The sequence below is a fragment of the Euwallacea similis genome, chromosome 2 (assembly GCF_039881205.1).
Source record: "Euwallacea similis isolate ESF13 chromosome 2, ESF131.1, whole genome shotgun sequence".
Taxonomy (NCBI): Eukaryota; Metazoa; Arthropoda; class Insecta; order Coleoptera; family Curculionidae; genus Euwallacea; species Euwallacea similis.
The window spans coordinates 8,086,711-8,102,298 of NC_089610.1; the positions used below are offsets into that span (position 1 = coordinate 8,086,711).

Here is a 15,588-nt window from a genome sequence, read left to right on the forward strand (position 1 = left end):
AAATTGACACGCTGTATATTTGTGTGAAAAACTAAATTACAGTTTTCGCAAAGTCCAACATCGCATTTTACATGTTTCGTATGCATTATGGAGCTACAATTTTCACCGGCACACCGAATTTTTCGTTCTGAGGGACAGGCACTAATAAGTGACCTTGTCCATCGAATCTGATATCATCAGACATTCTGCAAAATGATTTGCCAAGAAACATGCATGTTGCAACGCATATCTTCGTTTGGGTCTCAATAAAACTTTATTCCAGGTAGGCAATGGTACTCTGTTAGTATAAGAATCCCTAAAAAACAACGCATCTCGTGGGTTGTTTTTTTATGGGTCTGGTGAATTTTTAAAAACTACACACTTTGGGGTTTCTGACTGAATGTATGAAAAAATATCATTGTCAAAAAACAGCTCAAACATTCCAACAGGCATCAGTGCTCGATGCATATCATAATCAGCCTGAGGAAAGTCAAAAACCATTGCTTGGAAGTCTCCAATTATCCGATTAATATTCGTGTAATCATCTTTTTTGCTGAGATGAATTGTTGATTTTCTTGTTGGTGACTTTCGAATTTTTCCATGCTGGATTCATCTTCTTCGTTGCCGACGCAAGGTTCTTGCAAAAGCGATGCGGGTGCCAAAAGTTGGTTTCCTCGATAAATTATCCACTTGACCCTTACCATCTTCGTCTCCCGAATCTTCATCTGTCTTCTTGCCTACATCGGGAGGTACTAATTAGATGGCAGCAACATTTAAATCATTTTCATGCGCTTCTTCAAGGATAAGAACACCACTATAACAAAAAAAATATTGGCGCCATTGGCGTTCTATAAGGCAACACTTAATTTAGAATCACAAAAACTAGGTAAAAGCAATTTTCATTACGATTATTTCCTTCTGAAGTAATACAATATTTTATGTGGTTCAATAAAATAATGTATTCGAGGCATAAAATTACATTTGTGAACACCTACTCAAAATTCACGTCCATTTTGATCACATGAAAAACGTAATAAATGTTCCAGAAAATATCAGAAAAATATCACTGAAAAAATTGATAACTAGAAGAACGACATACTCCAGAATTTCCTTCAAATGGAAATCAGTGATGCAGGGGAATTCCCCGATAGAATTTCAGCGTTGCCACATAGCAACGTAAGTCCTTGATGCCTTAAGGCGTTTTGTAGGTTTTTATTTTACTTTAACCCAGAGTGAACTCTATCTGAATAGTATGTCCAATCATCTTCACCATTAAATCTTGTAGAATGCTCTGGCTCTAAACGAACAAATGAGTACCATCTCGATAATGTATTAAACCGGTTTCGTCACACCCATCACCAATAAATTTCACAAAAAGGTTTAACTCTAGTTAAGCACCAGCATGGTTATTGACCGAATTCAATTCTAAATATCCTGGAGTACTTTAGAACAAAATGAGAGCCAACCTGGCAGAGTTGGTTCTCATTTTAATGGTGATGACAATCCTCATCACCATTAAATTTCTTAGGATTCTCACCATTTAATTTTTTTATAACATTTTAACTCAAAAAATCCACCGTAATAAGGTTGTTACCCACCTTCATCATTAAATTTCATGAGAACCTTTAGGTTTAATTGATCGCTGTCTCGACAAGGTTTTAATGGATTTTGCCATTGATCTTCTTAACATGTTTTAGTTGATATTTATTAACACTAACCTCACAAGAATTTGTACCACCATCACCATTAAATTTCACAAAGAGTTTGCCTCTATATGGGTACTATCCACATATGATTATTCATCGAGTTCTCCATTAAATTTCTTAAGCTTCTTTAGCTCATAACGAAAACTAACTGGAGAGGGCTTTTTACGGTGGCCACCATTCATTTCATTGGAATATTTACCATCAAGTTCATGAGGTTTCCAGCTCAATTCCCTATTGAATTTTTTAGGATGATTTAGCTCAAAATGAAAACCACCTTAGCATGGGACCAGTTTTACCATTAAATTTCATAAGAATATTTAGCTCAAACACCTTTAGCACGATTTTAATAAGGTTTTTAACCGATTTTACCGTTGATTTGATTGACTTTCTTTAAATACTTTGGCTTAAATTTAACATCAACCTCACAGGAATTTTCTCCGCTATCACTCATTAAATTCCACAAGAAAGTTTAGATATACGTGAGCACTATCTACACATGGTTATTGATGGGATTTACCATAAAATTTGTCAGAATGCCATTTCCCAAGCCAGACCAACTATTCATGGTTATTAATAAAATTCACCATTAAATTTTTAGGATATACACTGCTCAACGAAATTAACGCATAATTTTTAAAATTGAAAAATCTGCGTTCAAAATTATTTACAATGCGCGCTAGTGCTTCGAAATTATTTCTTTATGACTCTTAAAACTTTTTTATAATTTTTTACGTGCTTATTTATAAGATAACAATTGTTGTTTGCCAAATATTAAAATTTGCTGTTTCAGCAATTTTGGCTTAAAGGTTGTATACCTCATTTACCTTCGTTTAAATTATGTTGCTAATGCGTTTTGTGAATTTAGAATTTTGTTTCCCAAGAAAATGGCTTAAAGTGTTCATGAGAGAAAAAAATCTTTCACTGGAAGAATGCACAGTTGTTGTGGTACTTGGGGAAGTACTCAAGAGCCGCAGCCATTGCCTCAAGTTCAAATTACACTATGATTTGGAATGGCACAATCTACGGTCGCGCGGTTTCGGGACACCGGTAGTAACCAAAGAAGGCCTGGACAAGGACGACATAGATTGACAACGAATAACCAAAATCAATTTTTGCGACCGAAGACTTTACGAAGTCGATTTATTACAAGCACTGCAGTGCAGCAAGAATTTTCTCGTCGATATGACTTTCGTATCAGTCAAAATACAGTGAGAAGAAGGTTGGCAGAAAGGAATGTTACTCCCTATAGGGCTGCAAGCGGTCCCCTATTGACCGTAAAACATCGAGACAGCGTCTTCGATTTGCCCGAGAGTACCAAGATTGGGGAGATCGTCAATGGGGCAATGTACTCTTTGCGGATGAGTCTCGATTTTGCCTTTTTAGTGAAGATCGTCGTAGGAGAGTGTATCGACGTCCTGGAGAGCGATACGCCCAGTACAACATTGTCGGCACTGTGAGCTATGGAGGTGGATCTGTTATGACATGGGGAGGCATTAGTTTGGAAGGTCGCACGGAGTTAGTTGTGCTTCAGAACGGTGGTTTGACAGCCCTCTGATACATAACAGACAATTTAGAGCTCCATGTAGTGCCATATGCCCCATTTATCGGTGAGAAGTTTTTATTGTTGCATAATAATGCACGTCCACACGTGACACGAGTAGTACAAAATTACCTCCAACATGTAAAAATTCAAACGCTACTTTGGCCAGTAAGAAGCCCTGATCTGAACCTCATCGAACATTTATGGGACAACATGGGTCGACGAGTTAGAATCCTGCAGGATCTCTCTAGGGGCTTAAATAAGCGCTCATTGGGAAACACGGAAATATGAGATCAAATTAATCAAGCTGACGTTAGACACTTAATTTCGAGTATATCAAAGAGAGTGAAGACATAAGCGGAGCAAGAAAGGGCAACACACTTGATTAAATATTTATTTGTTTGTACAAATTAGGGAATAGGAATTATGTAATGTTTTGGTATACTGTGTTTTCATTTCACTATGCCCCTTATTGATTCCGTTAAGTTGTATTTGTTGAAAATCGTGGTCATACTTTGTTAGTAGCCGTAAAATCTTTATTCTAAAATCAAAAAAGGAAAATGCGTAAAAATTAAAAATATCCGTTAATTTTACGACGCAGTATATTAGTGTTAACCACCTTAACTATCGATTTGCATAGAAATCTCTAGCTCTAAATGAGTATGGTTATTCTGATTTTACCATCAACTTAGGATACTTTAGAGAGTATTCAATCCCTTACCACCACTGAACCCCATGGAAAACTGTATCTTTATTTGACCCAATTTCATCATTAAATTTCACCCCAAAATTAATGTGAAATTAATTATCATTAATTAATGTTCATCAATGTTCATACTTTTCTAATGAAATTCCTCTCGAGTACTAGGTGTAAATAAGGACTGATCTGATAGAATTAAACATGAAATTGCAGGAAATTAGTTATAATTCTATATCGGATTAGTAGGTACTGAATAAAATGATCTAAATTAGCAATTGTAACTTCTGCTTCTAGCAAAAACTTAACATGTCTCCTTAGATGCCGGTGCAATGTCTTCATTGATTTCGATCTTTTTTCTATTGTAATTTCCCTCGTTTATCCACAGGGAGCTCGTCTACAGTTACTGAACTTAAAAAAAAAATGTCAATAATTTCCTTAAGGATTGAAAAACGCGCACATTAGGTCTCTTCTTCTACTCTACTTAAAGGCGATAAAAATGCAACACATACGACCGAAGTCGCGTCGTGGTACTAAAAGGAGACTCTTGATTTTCACGCGATGTGAATAATGCCTCAATAGACCGTAAACGCAATGAAAATAATTAGAAAGGTAATCGGTCTCATTAATGTCACTAACTATTACTGAGAAATTCACCTCAGAACGCTTAGTGCTAATTGATGGGCAAACAGATCCTACTGAAGTAGTGCGAGTTTCGCATTCCATGGAGAATCCATTCGCAGAAGAGCAAGTGTTAATAGAAACATCAATATTGACATACCTTTTTTTTTGCAACAAGACTTTGGTAGTAATAAATACCTCCAATATTTGTAATTTTTGAGGAGGAAGCGATTACCTCAACACTATCGCAAAGGGGGACTTGCGTTCACTTCAGCACATCAGCTATAATAGTAATGAACCACTTCTATTAAGATCACGTTACATTCTTGTAGCGTTATTAATACTTCTTAATAGGTTTCTGTGCTAGAGCGAAATGCAGTAAAATGCAAGTACCTTAAGTAGTTGATAATTGGCATGCTTTGTGATGGGTAGCTGAGGCATAATGATATGTTACATCCATCAAAATTGCGATGGGACTCGAGTTTAGCGGTAATAAAATTATCATACGTCGCTAAAGACGAGACAAGAGGAAATTATCGGTTTTTCTACATAAAGTGATTGAAAATCACCTGCAAGCCAGGCTCAAGATCGGAGATAAACACCCTCAATTCCTCACGGCAGCCCTATACAATAAATTATGCACGTCATTATGATATTTGATTACGTGGACATTACACTATGGTATCTAATCCTTTGTGAGCAGCGAAAGTTGAGAATACAGAACGGGCACGCCTACGGGACTTTACAAAACATTAACTCCAAGACGGGAATCTGTCTCAAAGAGATCGTGTTATCTAATGGCATTGAATAAGGTGGACACAATGAAGTATGTTAAATAGAGTTATGAAACTGTACCGGGTTACGCCCAGCTCGTAAATTACATGGGGAGTATGTTCTCGTTATTTATTGCGCGTATGGGTCTGTGTTAAAGGGATTAAATAATCCGCGAGACTTTGTGCTCTAATCTAATACCGGAAATCGAGGCTGGGATTTCAGTTTCGTTAGCTGTGGGCTTTAAAGATGCAACCTCACGTAACAATGTTGTTTGCCCGCCGCCAACTTGGTTACATAAAGAAATCAATGCCAATCTCGATAGAAATCTACATAGAATCACAATCCGGAAGAAAAACTAGCGTTACTTGCACATTTTTGATGTCGTTAAACTTGTTTATTTTGAGCCCTTCTCGACTCCCCATCATCCGCTCAAAATCCCCCCAAAAAGTCTCCCCAATCCAAGAGCTCTGACGTTCCAAGCAGGCTCCTGATAGATCAGAATTTTACTCTTGGAAAACAATTTTTATTTTGAATACATTTTTAGAGAATGGCTCCGTGTAGCCTCTGGCAACAAACAGGTGCACATCTTCTTTGGTTCAAGAACACCGCCCGATTTGAACGAAAAAAATTAGCCTTTGACTGATCCCGTGCCGCAAATATCGCGAATAAACAATAGGCCCCAATCGATGATTCGGTGACTAAACAAAAACTATAATACCAGTTAGATTATTTGAAGAGATAATCAGGCACGATTGTATGTGGCCTCGTCGGGTGTTGAAGAATGGACATTAAAGCGTAAGTTGCGTACCTTATTTTGATCTCAAGAGTCATGTAGATAAAAATTTTTAACCGAGAATTGAGAAGTTAGAGCTTAATCTGTTTGTCCTTAGGCGCAAAAAAGTTTTCTAGAAGGTTTAATCCTCAATAAACAGCATTGAGAACAACGAGATTAAATAGGAATGCATTTATAAAACTACTGAAAATCCCAAGAACATCGGGGATGAATTCGTTCTATACGCGTTCCGGTAGATGACGCTAGCGATCTGGGATTCTGATTCTGCTGATCAAATTCGACTGACAATTCATAGATGGCGCCACAGCTAGAAATCTAATTTCATCTTCTTAGAACTAACCATTCACCATTGTCAAGAATATTATACTTTTATAATAAATTTTAATATTTTAGTTAGAAAAAATGTTCTAACGTACATAGCAGAGGAGAAAACATGAGGGTAACGTGCAATAAAATGACAGGTTTGTATATAAAAACACAACTCATTTAAAAAGGAAAGGAAGGAGATCCTTTTGAGAAAACTAGAGTTCGAAGATTTCCTAGTTTGGAGATTTCAAGAATTTGAAAGATTCTTCCCCTAATCATTTCTTTAATCTTGGTTTGTTTGAAAGCACCCCTCATTAACAAGCAACCGCATGTGGTTCCATTGAATGTCACTCGACCTAAACACCGGGAAAGCAAAAATTTGCCTATCTCTCTGGTCGGCGAGAATCGACGACGTTTACAGCTGTAATTGGACGCTAATGAACCCTCGTAAATAGCAGGCTCTACTTGAAGGACGAGCTAGGATCTGATTCCGGTCATCTCCTCACGACTACGTGCCCCCACGTATCTTCATCTTCGGTCCCAAAGACTCAAAGCTCCTCTTTTCCTCCTTATTCAAATACCAGCTACACGTGCGAAACAAAGGCTCTTACAGATTAGTTTTACAGCTCGCATACACGGCTTCAAGCTCGTAAAGTTGCGTATAATCTTCGCATTTCGTTAGGAATCACGTTTAGTATTATGGACTGAGTACTAAAGAAATGTACTCTTAAAGAAGCCTTGCGCTGGTATTGGCTCATATAGATATGAACAGAAGGGCTTTTAATAATGCGTAAATAGCGGTCTTATGGTCGGCAGTAAAGTGGATTGAAATGAGATTTGAAAAGGCTAAATGCATCTTTATGCGTGTTTAAATTTAAGTGCACCGTATAAATGCAATGATGGTATTCATTGGTGGGCTTGTGTCAAAACGCCTTAGGGACATTAAAATGAATGTGAGAATTTCAGGCATTTCAATTGCTAGAACTAACTCTAATTCTCTATTCACAACCGCTGTAGAGGAGACAAAATACTATGTCAAGTTCCCAGTGATATGATAGCGAATCCAACTTGCACAAAACAAAATGTGAATCTGACAAAGAGAAAGTAAATTGGAGTTAGAAGAAGGTTGTAACAGCTTTTAAAACAGACAAGTCTGAAGATATGACCGATGTTTTCCATAAAATAGTTTCAAGCAAGAAAACAACCCCAAACTTTAAATCTAAACGAAATATGCTTTTCATTAAGGTTTGAAACCATTGGAACCTCTAAATTATCTAGGAATTCTGATCATGCAAAAAGTAAAATAGTGCTTCATTCGTCACCATATTCGAAGGACCAAATTTTCGGCAGCTGTAAAGACCAATTAATCTGAGAATGAAATTAATAAAGGATCAATATATAAAAAATATATAAAATCATTAAAATGATAAAGGAATGTTTTATTCACCATTATTTCAAGAAACTCAATATTCTGAAATGTTTTATCCTAGATTCATTTAAAAGTATATGTTGTTATAACTTATCTATACAAATTTCAGTGCCCCCAAACAAAACAATAAACACTTATCATCACATTATTCCTCAGAATTTCAAGTTCCAGAATATAGCTCAAATACTTCATCTCTAAATTTAATAAATGAATTTAACGATTCAAGAGAAACTACGTGAGTGTACCGAATTTAAAAGGGAAATACATGTGCTTTTTAAATTCCAATATGTTTTGCTCCCCATAGCTCAATTAGCTCTTGTTGACAGCGTTAACAGGACATTAATAATTCTCTCCTTATCCGATTATCCCCAATCATAATCGTGTTTTAAGGCGGTTAGACGGCTTGAATTCAGCGTGGAAAAGGCCTTAGCGTGCTCAGCTTGTCATCTCGTGATCTTAACGGCACCACTTTTTATACAATACCATTTCAATGCTATTATTAAAGGCGAGAATATCGACATGTTAAATCTCAAATATCTTGAGAATAACGTACCGCCAAAGACCTCTTTTTTCTTTTTCTTTCGAGTCTACAGTCATCTTTTTCTGACTCAGTTTTACCATTTTACAGTACCTCCGGTGAGAGAATCCGCATGCTGATTAACATTGCAAACGCCTATACAAGCGAAAATTTTCTCATGGCTTATGAATCCGATGCCTCCGATAAACCGATGTTGTACAGAGTGTTCCGTTTCGCTGACGCCGGGCTACAAGCCATCTAATTTCGTTAAAAGGTTGTTACGTTGAAAAGCGATGTCACGATAGCTCTATGTAAAGTCCGTCTAACTGTAACACTCGGGCTTATTAGATTAAAATACACACACGGCAGATTCAAGTACAGTTAACGTCCTTTTAAGGATCTTCCTTATACCTTTAGATTGAGAGTATATGCGTGTATGTCGCTTGATTAAGCATGGGAGACGCTTTGATGCTGGGCTGGGGTTTCATTTTACGACTTTCCAAGTAAAAAATTGCTATTTAATATGAGGGTGTGTTCGCAGCTTAAGTCATTAGCGTCCCTACAGTGATATTTCACTGAATTGTTAGATCATTATTGGATCCTCCAAATCATCCAGGCGGTCTCTGATCATTGGGAAAGTAAAATGTATCATCACCATTTTAAATCCATTTTACACATCGATTTTGGCCCAATAAAGCAGAATTACAACAGTTCAGAAATCCTTTATTTGTTTGAAGTAATCAATTAATTATCATGAACATTTTGTTCACCATTATATCAAGAAGACACAGCTTCATTGGAAATTTCAACTAGATTAATATTTAAATTATTACAATTGTTGCACATTTTACAAACAAATTTCAAAAGGATCATAACTGAAGTGTACAAAAAGCAAATATTTAAAGCGTGTGAAAGATTCTGAAAATTCCCCGTCTCAATCACTGAGGAACGACAGTTTCTTTAATAACCCCTTCTTATGTGTGAAGCGTTATTTCCAAACAAGGTAATGGAAAAATGAACAATCCGCTTCAAACGTATCGAGCATTTCCAACCAACGTTAAAAGGTACTTTATGGCCCGTCTCCTGGACCTCCAGGATGGTGCAATTTTTCCCTGCCAAACTGCACAGATCATAAAGTACCATACGTCGCTGGAGGAGTGGTCCTTAACGCTTCCCATGGGTGTCTTCAGGTACTCACGACCATCAGATTTTCATAAATGGATGTGTATTTGCTGTTTTATAAATATACTGATGATTGCACACGATACCTCGTTTCGTGATCCCGAGTGCTGCAATTGCGTTTAAGGAATGTTTATTAAGTGATAACTAATGTGAGATGTATAAATCTCAGTTGGGGGCATTTTTATTAGGATTATTTATGGAATAAATTTTAGTTATCGACTAGGGTAAATTCCTAACAACGCATTACAATGAGAGCAATAGTGCCTCGTGGTTTTACACTCGTCTTTGGTGTAAGGAAGCCAAAAGCAGCAAATACACCTAAAACACAATAATTTTCCAACGTTTTGCGTCTAATTCAAGAAATATAAAATTACCCAATGGCACATAAAAAAAGGGCAATTAAATGGGTTCTATAGCTGGCTGAGAGTTTTATCGTGGTTATAGTATATTGGTGGCAACATGGGCATGTCAAGGAAACCGAGTTTGGACCAAAGGGTATTAAAGTCTTTTTTACATACAGCACTGCAACATTTGAACCTGTATTGTACTTGCTGATAAATTCTCCAATAGCCATACTATGTAACCAAATCATCGTGCTGCATATAGCAGCAGCGCTTTACCTACTGGAACAGATAGCTCTTATTCTCGTTACCTGCGAGTTGCCCCTGTTTGTTCAGGTCCCCATGGAAGTTGTGATCGTTATCGCCCGTATTTTTGTCCGTGATAATTGACTGCCTGGAGAAAAACCAAAATTTAATGAAAGTAATACTTAAATAATTTACTCACTTGTCCATTTCCGCGCATAAACCCATGTACTTTAAAGTTCCTAATGTTTCCAGCCTGATACCAAAACACGAGGTTATCAGTTAAGCGAGATGATTATAATGATATTCACCATCAGATAAAATTTGTTATTGGGTACTACACAGATATTAACCAATTATGTGGGTGACCTTGATTTAAACCGAGATAGGACTTTGGTATCACAATTTATGCGATATATTCTATAATAAAGTTATTTTGTGATTAAACAATCACTAATACTACTTTAATTAATTTTTTTTTATTCATTAAATTAGTATTTATAAAGTAAATAAAAGGTATATAGTAATGAGTATATAGGGTGTTTCAGAGTTGTGGTGACAAAAGCCTAGGGGAGATTCTTCTGACCAAAATAAGAAAAAAGTTGAAGTGAACATGGGTCCGCAAATGCTTTGTTTTCGAGATACAGGGTGTTAAGTTTAAAAGTTTTTTTTTTAATTTATCGCTAAGAAACGCATTTACGTATTTAAATAAAATTGGTACGGTTTATTAAAACATATTAACATTATTATTTATTATTAACAAATTCTGATGAATTTCTAAAAATTGTTTTTTTTTCATTCATGGCCGTGCCGAGGTATGGCAATGTAATTTTTTTCTCGAAAACGAAGCAAGACACGAAAAAAGCCAACAGACAAAAATGATACAGAAAATGAAATAGATAATCCCACTAAAAATTTTTAGTGGGATTATCTGAATAACACATTAAAATCGCAAAGAAACTACAGGTTGATAGGTTTTCCTGCAAAAAAACAACCGACTTACTCACTGGATTGTTTTAATAAACCATAAAAATTTTATCGAAATAGGTAAATGCGTTTTTAAGCAATAAATAAAAAAAATCTTTTAAACTTAATACCCTGTATCTCGAAAACAAAGCACTTACGGACCCACGTTCACATGAAGTTTTTTTCTTATTTTGGTCAGAGAAATCTCCCCTAGGCTTTTGTCACCACAGCTCTGAAACACCCCGTACAAGTAATAAGCTAAAATTAAAAAAAAATTAACAATTAATGAATAAGGCACATCTGAGGCACAACAGGAAGATGAAGCGACAATAATAATACTTATTATGTCATTAGGTTGTTGTATAACTGCAAATCAGACGTCTTTTGATGCAATTACTTGCGACTTCCACGAAGCTGAACAATAACTAAAAGGTTATCAATGATTTTCTTGGAATTCTCAAATAATAAATGTGCATAATTTCTCATATTGTATTTGAAAAGTTTGTCCAAATAAGTGTCATGATTTTCCAGCTTCTGGAGTGGAACGCAACAACAGAAGCAGAAGGATTTGGTAGACGCACATGACGAAATCTACATGTCTATTCAACCTTCTTTATGTCTATTCACGTCCATATTTTTAGCCCCCTAAATAACAATTATTGCACTATTAGTAATGAGACCTTATCATCTTCACGATTATTTAAACGCTCATTCGCAAAAACAAGGCAGATAGTGCTCGAAAACGTGCAATTCGTGGCCTTTCTTACGACAACGCTATAAACCACGTATTATTCATTCGATTGTTATTACTGTTTGGTACATACGAACCTATACTATTCCTAGAAATTCGCTTCAAATCTGGGTATAATAGTAAATTTTTGCTCATGATTCGAGTTATTACTTCCACGCTTTTCATGAGTGCAGGCCGAAAAATCATGTTAAAAATTATAGTGATATTGGTTTTAAGCTTCTGCAAAAACAGTCTCAGCAGACCCAGTTTGGAGTCAGGTACGAAGAACGCTTCAATATTCTTCCTTCCTATAGAACTGCTCTGGCTTAGATCCGGCGGCTCTGTGTTTTTCTATGAAGTGTCCTCAAGGCACTACCATCTGCGCAAAAACATCTGAGGTATCCAGGGAAGATAAGCAGAGACTAAACGTCCAAATCAAATGCTTCGACGAAGAAGGTACTATTTCATAAAACTAAAATTCCTTTAACAGCTGGTCGCCTTATAGGCAACATCCTCAACTCTAGGAACACGACAGAGGGTAATCCCTTCCCTCCGAATGTCTATTACAAGGGCACTAAATTCTCAACTATAGTGTCGTTGTCCACAAGTGAGGACAACGATAACAATAATGGACGGCATCTCTATGTGCCCTCATATCCGAAAGTATACGATGGTCCCAAAAGCGAGGTTGAAGATTTGAATAACTAGTTTTAATGTGCGAAGTGATATTTTATTTTTCTTTATTTTTGTAGTATTATTTTTTAGTGATGTAATAAGTAATATGTAAGAAGTTTCCTTGCAGGTTCCTGAAATTTCATTCGCCATTTTGACTACAAAAGTTTCGTAGGAGAGACATATGTATCTACCTAAAAACTGTAGTTTTAGCAAACGAGATTCGGATTTAAATCTACTCACCAGTAAAAATAAAACCTTAAACGTGAAGCCCCAATAACCTCCGCTTACGAGAGTTTCGAAATGGTCTCGACATCTGTAACTTGATCCAAACGATCCAAATTCTCCCACCAATCGTCTATCAAATTATATCTGCAAATTAAGTGAAACCACGGCGTCAACAGTGCCTCATTCTTTTGGATGAAATCATCGAAATCTTCCTTCTTCACGTATCTAACTTCGGAAACTTCGTTGTAATTGGGATGAAGATGGACGTCTCGCTGCACACACAAGATGTAATCGATCTCGTGCTCCCCATACTTTCCATCGCCTTGATCTTTATAGTGAATTCTTGTTAAAAATTTGAAACTCTCGATAGGTAAGTCCTCCATGGGAATCCCAAGCTCGTAGTTCAATTTTCGCCGAGCTGCCCTTTTCACTCCCAAGGCGTCCTTTTCTTCAGTTTCGTGAGGAACGTCTGAGAGCGTGTGACTGCAGCATGTGTTTGTGAATCTAAAAAAGATATTAGCGAAAAAACTTAAGCTGAAGAATGGGTAGCTACCGATTTGGATAGGTGATCTTGGTAGCAGCCCTTTTCTGCACCAAAAGGTCCCCGTTGGAGTTAAATAAGAACACGCTGAAAGCACGATGAAGCTTTATATGCCCATCAGTGTGGACTAAGTGGCAGTCTTCTTTGGTGGTTTCCCCTATGACGTGGTCCTGTTCATCGACTAAGAGGCACTTTTCCTTTAAAAGAGCTTCTTGAATGGGATCCATGTGTGTACGATCTGTCTGCACCAACCTCTGAATAAAATTCGTTAAAATCACTGCTAAAACATCTTTCCCCAGACAAAATTTGCACGCGAATATGTAAAAAGAATTTTGCCTAATATTCATGCATATGAATAGTGGATATGAATATTTAAATTAGGAGTCATAAATAAACTTAGAAAATTTACATAGGTGCCCCTTGCACCAAGATTTTGAAAGAAAGACCCTGTGAAGGTTCCGTCTCTCTTAGAGACAGCAAGACGCAATAGATGATTTTTCCTCCTCTACTCATACGATCAAATTATAAATTCATAAATCCAAAGTCTTTCTTGTCTACAAAACAAGCAATTCCAAGTATCCAAGGTCCTTCTCCAAGCTGATAATAAGCGGGTTATATTTCACAACGTATGCGGGCTTATCATCGAGCCTAAAGAAGCTGCAAAATCACCCGATAATTATGATGTTATAATTTAAAGTTTTAACAACCAGTTATTTGTTGAATTATTAGAGAAAAAGACCACTACCGAGCAGCAATTATGTGTAAATTTATGGTCCGGTTTATTATTATTTTTCTTCTGTTCTCTCCCTCTTTAGGTAGATATATCACAAATCATGGCGCTTTGTAATTATCGAGTCGGGTGAGTAAGTTCAAAAGAGAATAATAATTGGGATTTTATGCATTAGTATAGTTGAAATCATTTTTTCACAAAGAGGAGGAACTGACCTGTATACCCATTTAACGGTCCTCCGTTGCTTCGACCAGCCATATCCGAAAGCCTCAGCAAGTTGTATTAGTGATTTCACTCTTGTGGGCACTACAAACTCCAAGGGGACGGTTGGGGGTCTGGACCAAAATGGTGAGTTTACCTATAAACGACCTAACATACCGGTTGTTTGATAAAAAACGGGCGAAGTTATAACTCAGTTATACAGGGTGTTTCTGGATGGATGGTAAAATTTTTAATGGGTGAATCCTGAGCTTGATTTAAGACGAAGAGTTCATATGAAGACATGTCCAAAAATGTTTCGTCATCGATCTACAGGGAGTTAAAAAACACTTTTTTTATTTCTTTTTAAATTAATTGTTTATTCTTTGTCGAAATTTGCTGAAAATTTGTATATATCACACGCCGAGTGTTTCCTACAAATAGAAATTTTCGGACTTTGATTGGATATATGGGATGTTGCGGATTAATGGATCTTGAGCTCTCATTTACCACGTATTTTTTTCTGTTAATATTTTGACTGTTTTAGAGAAATTTATGAAATCCGCATTGAGTTTTCCCATTTTTCAGTCCTCTTGCAAAATTTCGCTTAAATTGATGGTTTAGGTAATATTCGCGATAATAAGCAACTGCTTCCTGCGGATGCAATTATTAATATCAATGTCAATCAAAAAATAAAAGGCGAAAATTTAATTTAAGCGATTTTTTTTAATTTCCGATGTATCACAGGAAAAAAATGGAAATATCAAAGTGATTTTTTAAATTGGTCCAGGAGGGTGATTGAAAATCAACGGTGAATTTGCAGATATGCTTGAAGCATATTTCCAAAGCAATAAAAACTTCAAAAGTTCATCTTGATTCTATTCGTTTTTCTAATAGAGAAGGACCTAGTCGTAATAAACTTAAACATTTAAAAGTCAATTTACGACGCTTCAAAAAGCCCAAAAAATCATTGCAGGGCTGTTAACCGGCTACATTAATGATAATAATAACAATATCCATTTTGAACGCTTATTGTAACATATTGTTCAAATTTGTCAATTTTTTTCAATTAATAATTGCTTTAACATTAATTTGTCATACAGCTTTAAATTCCAAAAAATATTTTCTATCAAAAAATATTTTTTTAAAATACGGGGTTCTATTTAAAATTCTGAAGTTGACACCAGAGGCAGAAGAAGTTGAGTAAAAAAAATCAATTTTGATTTTGTTTAGTACTTTGAACAACATCATTTTATTTGATTTTTAATTCGTCAAAATTCATTCATAAATAACCAAGTTAAAGCTTCGCCCGTTTTTTATGAGACACCCAGTCTACTGTAACTACATATTATAGACATAGATTAAAAATATACGTTTTGGATCAATTTATGGGGT

General features: G+C 36.1%; 3 protein-coding genes across 8 annotated transcripts; 1 reads left to right on the forward strand and 2 right to left on the reverse strand.

The window, feature by feature from the left end:
* Positions 1 to 9,072: 9,072 nt before the first annotated feature.
* On the reverse strand, positions 9,073 to 11,502 carry LOC136418328 (uncharacterized). 4 transcript variants are annotated; one of them, XM_066404365.1, is made up of 5 exons: positions 11,434 to 11,502; positions 10,331 to 10,548; positions 10,197 to 10,279; positions 9,919 to 10,081; positions 9,073 to 9,862 (listed from the first exon to the last, which is right to left on the reverse strand). In XM_066404365.1, exons 2-5 carry the CDS (start codon positions 10,354 to 10,356, stop codon positions 9,757 to 9,759), a joined length of 378 nt encoding a protein of 125 aa, XP_066260462.1. In that variant the 5' UTR covers positions 10,357 to 10,548; positions 11,434 to 11,502; the 3' UTR covers positions 9,073 to 9,756. The 4 variants fall into 4 exon arrangements, with proteins under 4 accessions (XP_066260462.1, XP_066260471.1, XP_066260479.1 ...); XM_066404374.1 differs by lacking the exon at positions 11,434 to 11,502 and adding an exon at positions 11,320 to 11,374; XM_066404382.1 differs by lacking the exon at positions 11,434 to 11,502 and having other exon boundaries at positions 9,919 to 10,066; positions 10,331 to 11,427.
* A 236-nt stretch (positions 11,503 to 11,738) lies between these two features.
* Positions 11,739 to 14,343, forward strand: LOC136419459 (uncharacterized). Of its 3 annotated transcripts, none has more exons than XR_010753112.1 (4): positions 11,739 to 12,102; positions 12,155 to 12,280; positions 12,330 to 14,124; positions 14,176 to 14,343. XR_010753112.1 is itself a non-coding variant. In XM_066405786.1 (3 exons), the coding sequence occupies exons 1-3, from the start codon at positions 11,979 to 11,981 to the stop codon at positions 12,530 to 12,532; spliced, it is 453 nt and encodes a 150-aa protein (XP_066261883.1). In that variant the 5' UTR covers positions 11,739 to 11,978; the 3' UTR covers positions 12,533 to 14,343. The 3 variants fall into 3 exon arrangements, 1 of the variants encoding a protein (XP_066261883.1); XR_010753111.1 differs by having other exon boundaries at positions 14,198 to 14,343; XM_066405786.1 differs by having other exon boundaries at positions 12,330 to 14,343.
* LOC136419458 (isopentenyl-diphosphate Delta-isomerase 1-like) lies at positions 12,570 to 13,612 on the reverse strand. Its single transcript, XM_066405785.1, has 3 exons — positions 13,278 to 13,612; positions 12,740 to 13,228; positions 12,570 to 12,690 (listed from the first exon to the last, which is right to left on the reverse strand). The coding sequence occupies exons 1-2, from the start codon at positions 13,610 to 13,612 to the stop codon at positions 12,784 to 12,786; spliced, it is 780 nt and encodes a 259-aa protein (XP_066261882.1). The 3' UTR covers positions 12,570 to 12,690; positions 12,740 to 12,783.
* Positions 14,344 to 15,588: the final 1,245 nt, after the last annotated feature.

What these genes read in the sequence shown, in the direction of transcription:
- LOC136418328 (XM_066404365.1), bottom strand. Translation starts at nt 10,356, where the DNA reads ATGGGTTTATGCGCGGAAATGGACAA. An exon ending in TTATGCGCGGAAATGGACAA is followed by an intron (nt 10,280 to 10,330) that starts GTGAGTAAATTA and finishes GTTTTTCTCCAG; the next exon opens with GCAGTCAATTATCACGGACA. An exon ending in CTTTTTTTATGTGCCATTGG is followed by an intron (nt 9,863 to 9,918) that starts GTAATTTTATAT and finishes ATTGTGTTTTAG; the next exon opens with GTGTATTTGCTGCTTTTGGC.
- LOC136419459 (XM_066405786.1), top strand. Translation starts at nt 11,979, where the DNA reads ATGATTCGAGTTATTACTTCCACGCTTTTCATGAGTGCAGGCCGAAAA. An exon ending in CAGACCCAGTTTGGAGTCAG is followed by an intron (nt 12,103 to 12,154) that starts GTACGAAGAACG and finishes GCTCTGGCTTAG; the next exon opens with ATCCGGCGGCTCTGTGTTTT. An exon ending in CAAATGCTTCGACGAAGAAG is followed by an intron (nt 12,281 to 12,329) that starts GTACTATTTCAT and finishes GTCGCCTTATAG; the next exon opens with GCAACATCCTCAACTCTAGG.
- LOC136419458 (XM_066405785.1), bottom strand. Translation starts at nt 13,612, where the DNA reads ATGAATATTAGGCAAAATTCTTTTTACATATTCGCGTGCAAATTTTGT. An exon ending in AAGATCACCTATCCAAATCG is followed by an intron (nt 13,229 to 13,277) that starts GTAGCTACCCAT and finishes TATCTTTTTTAG; the next exon opens with ATTCACAAACACATGCTGCA.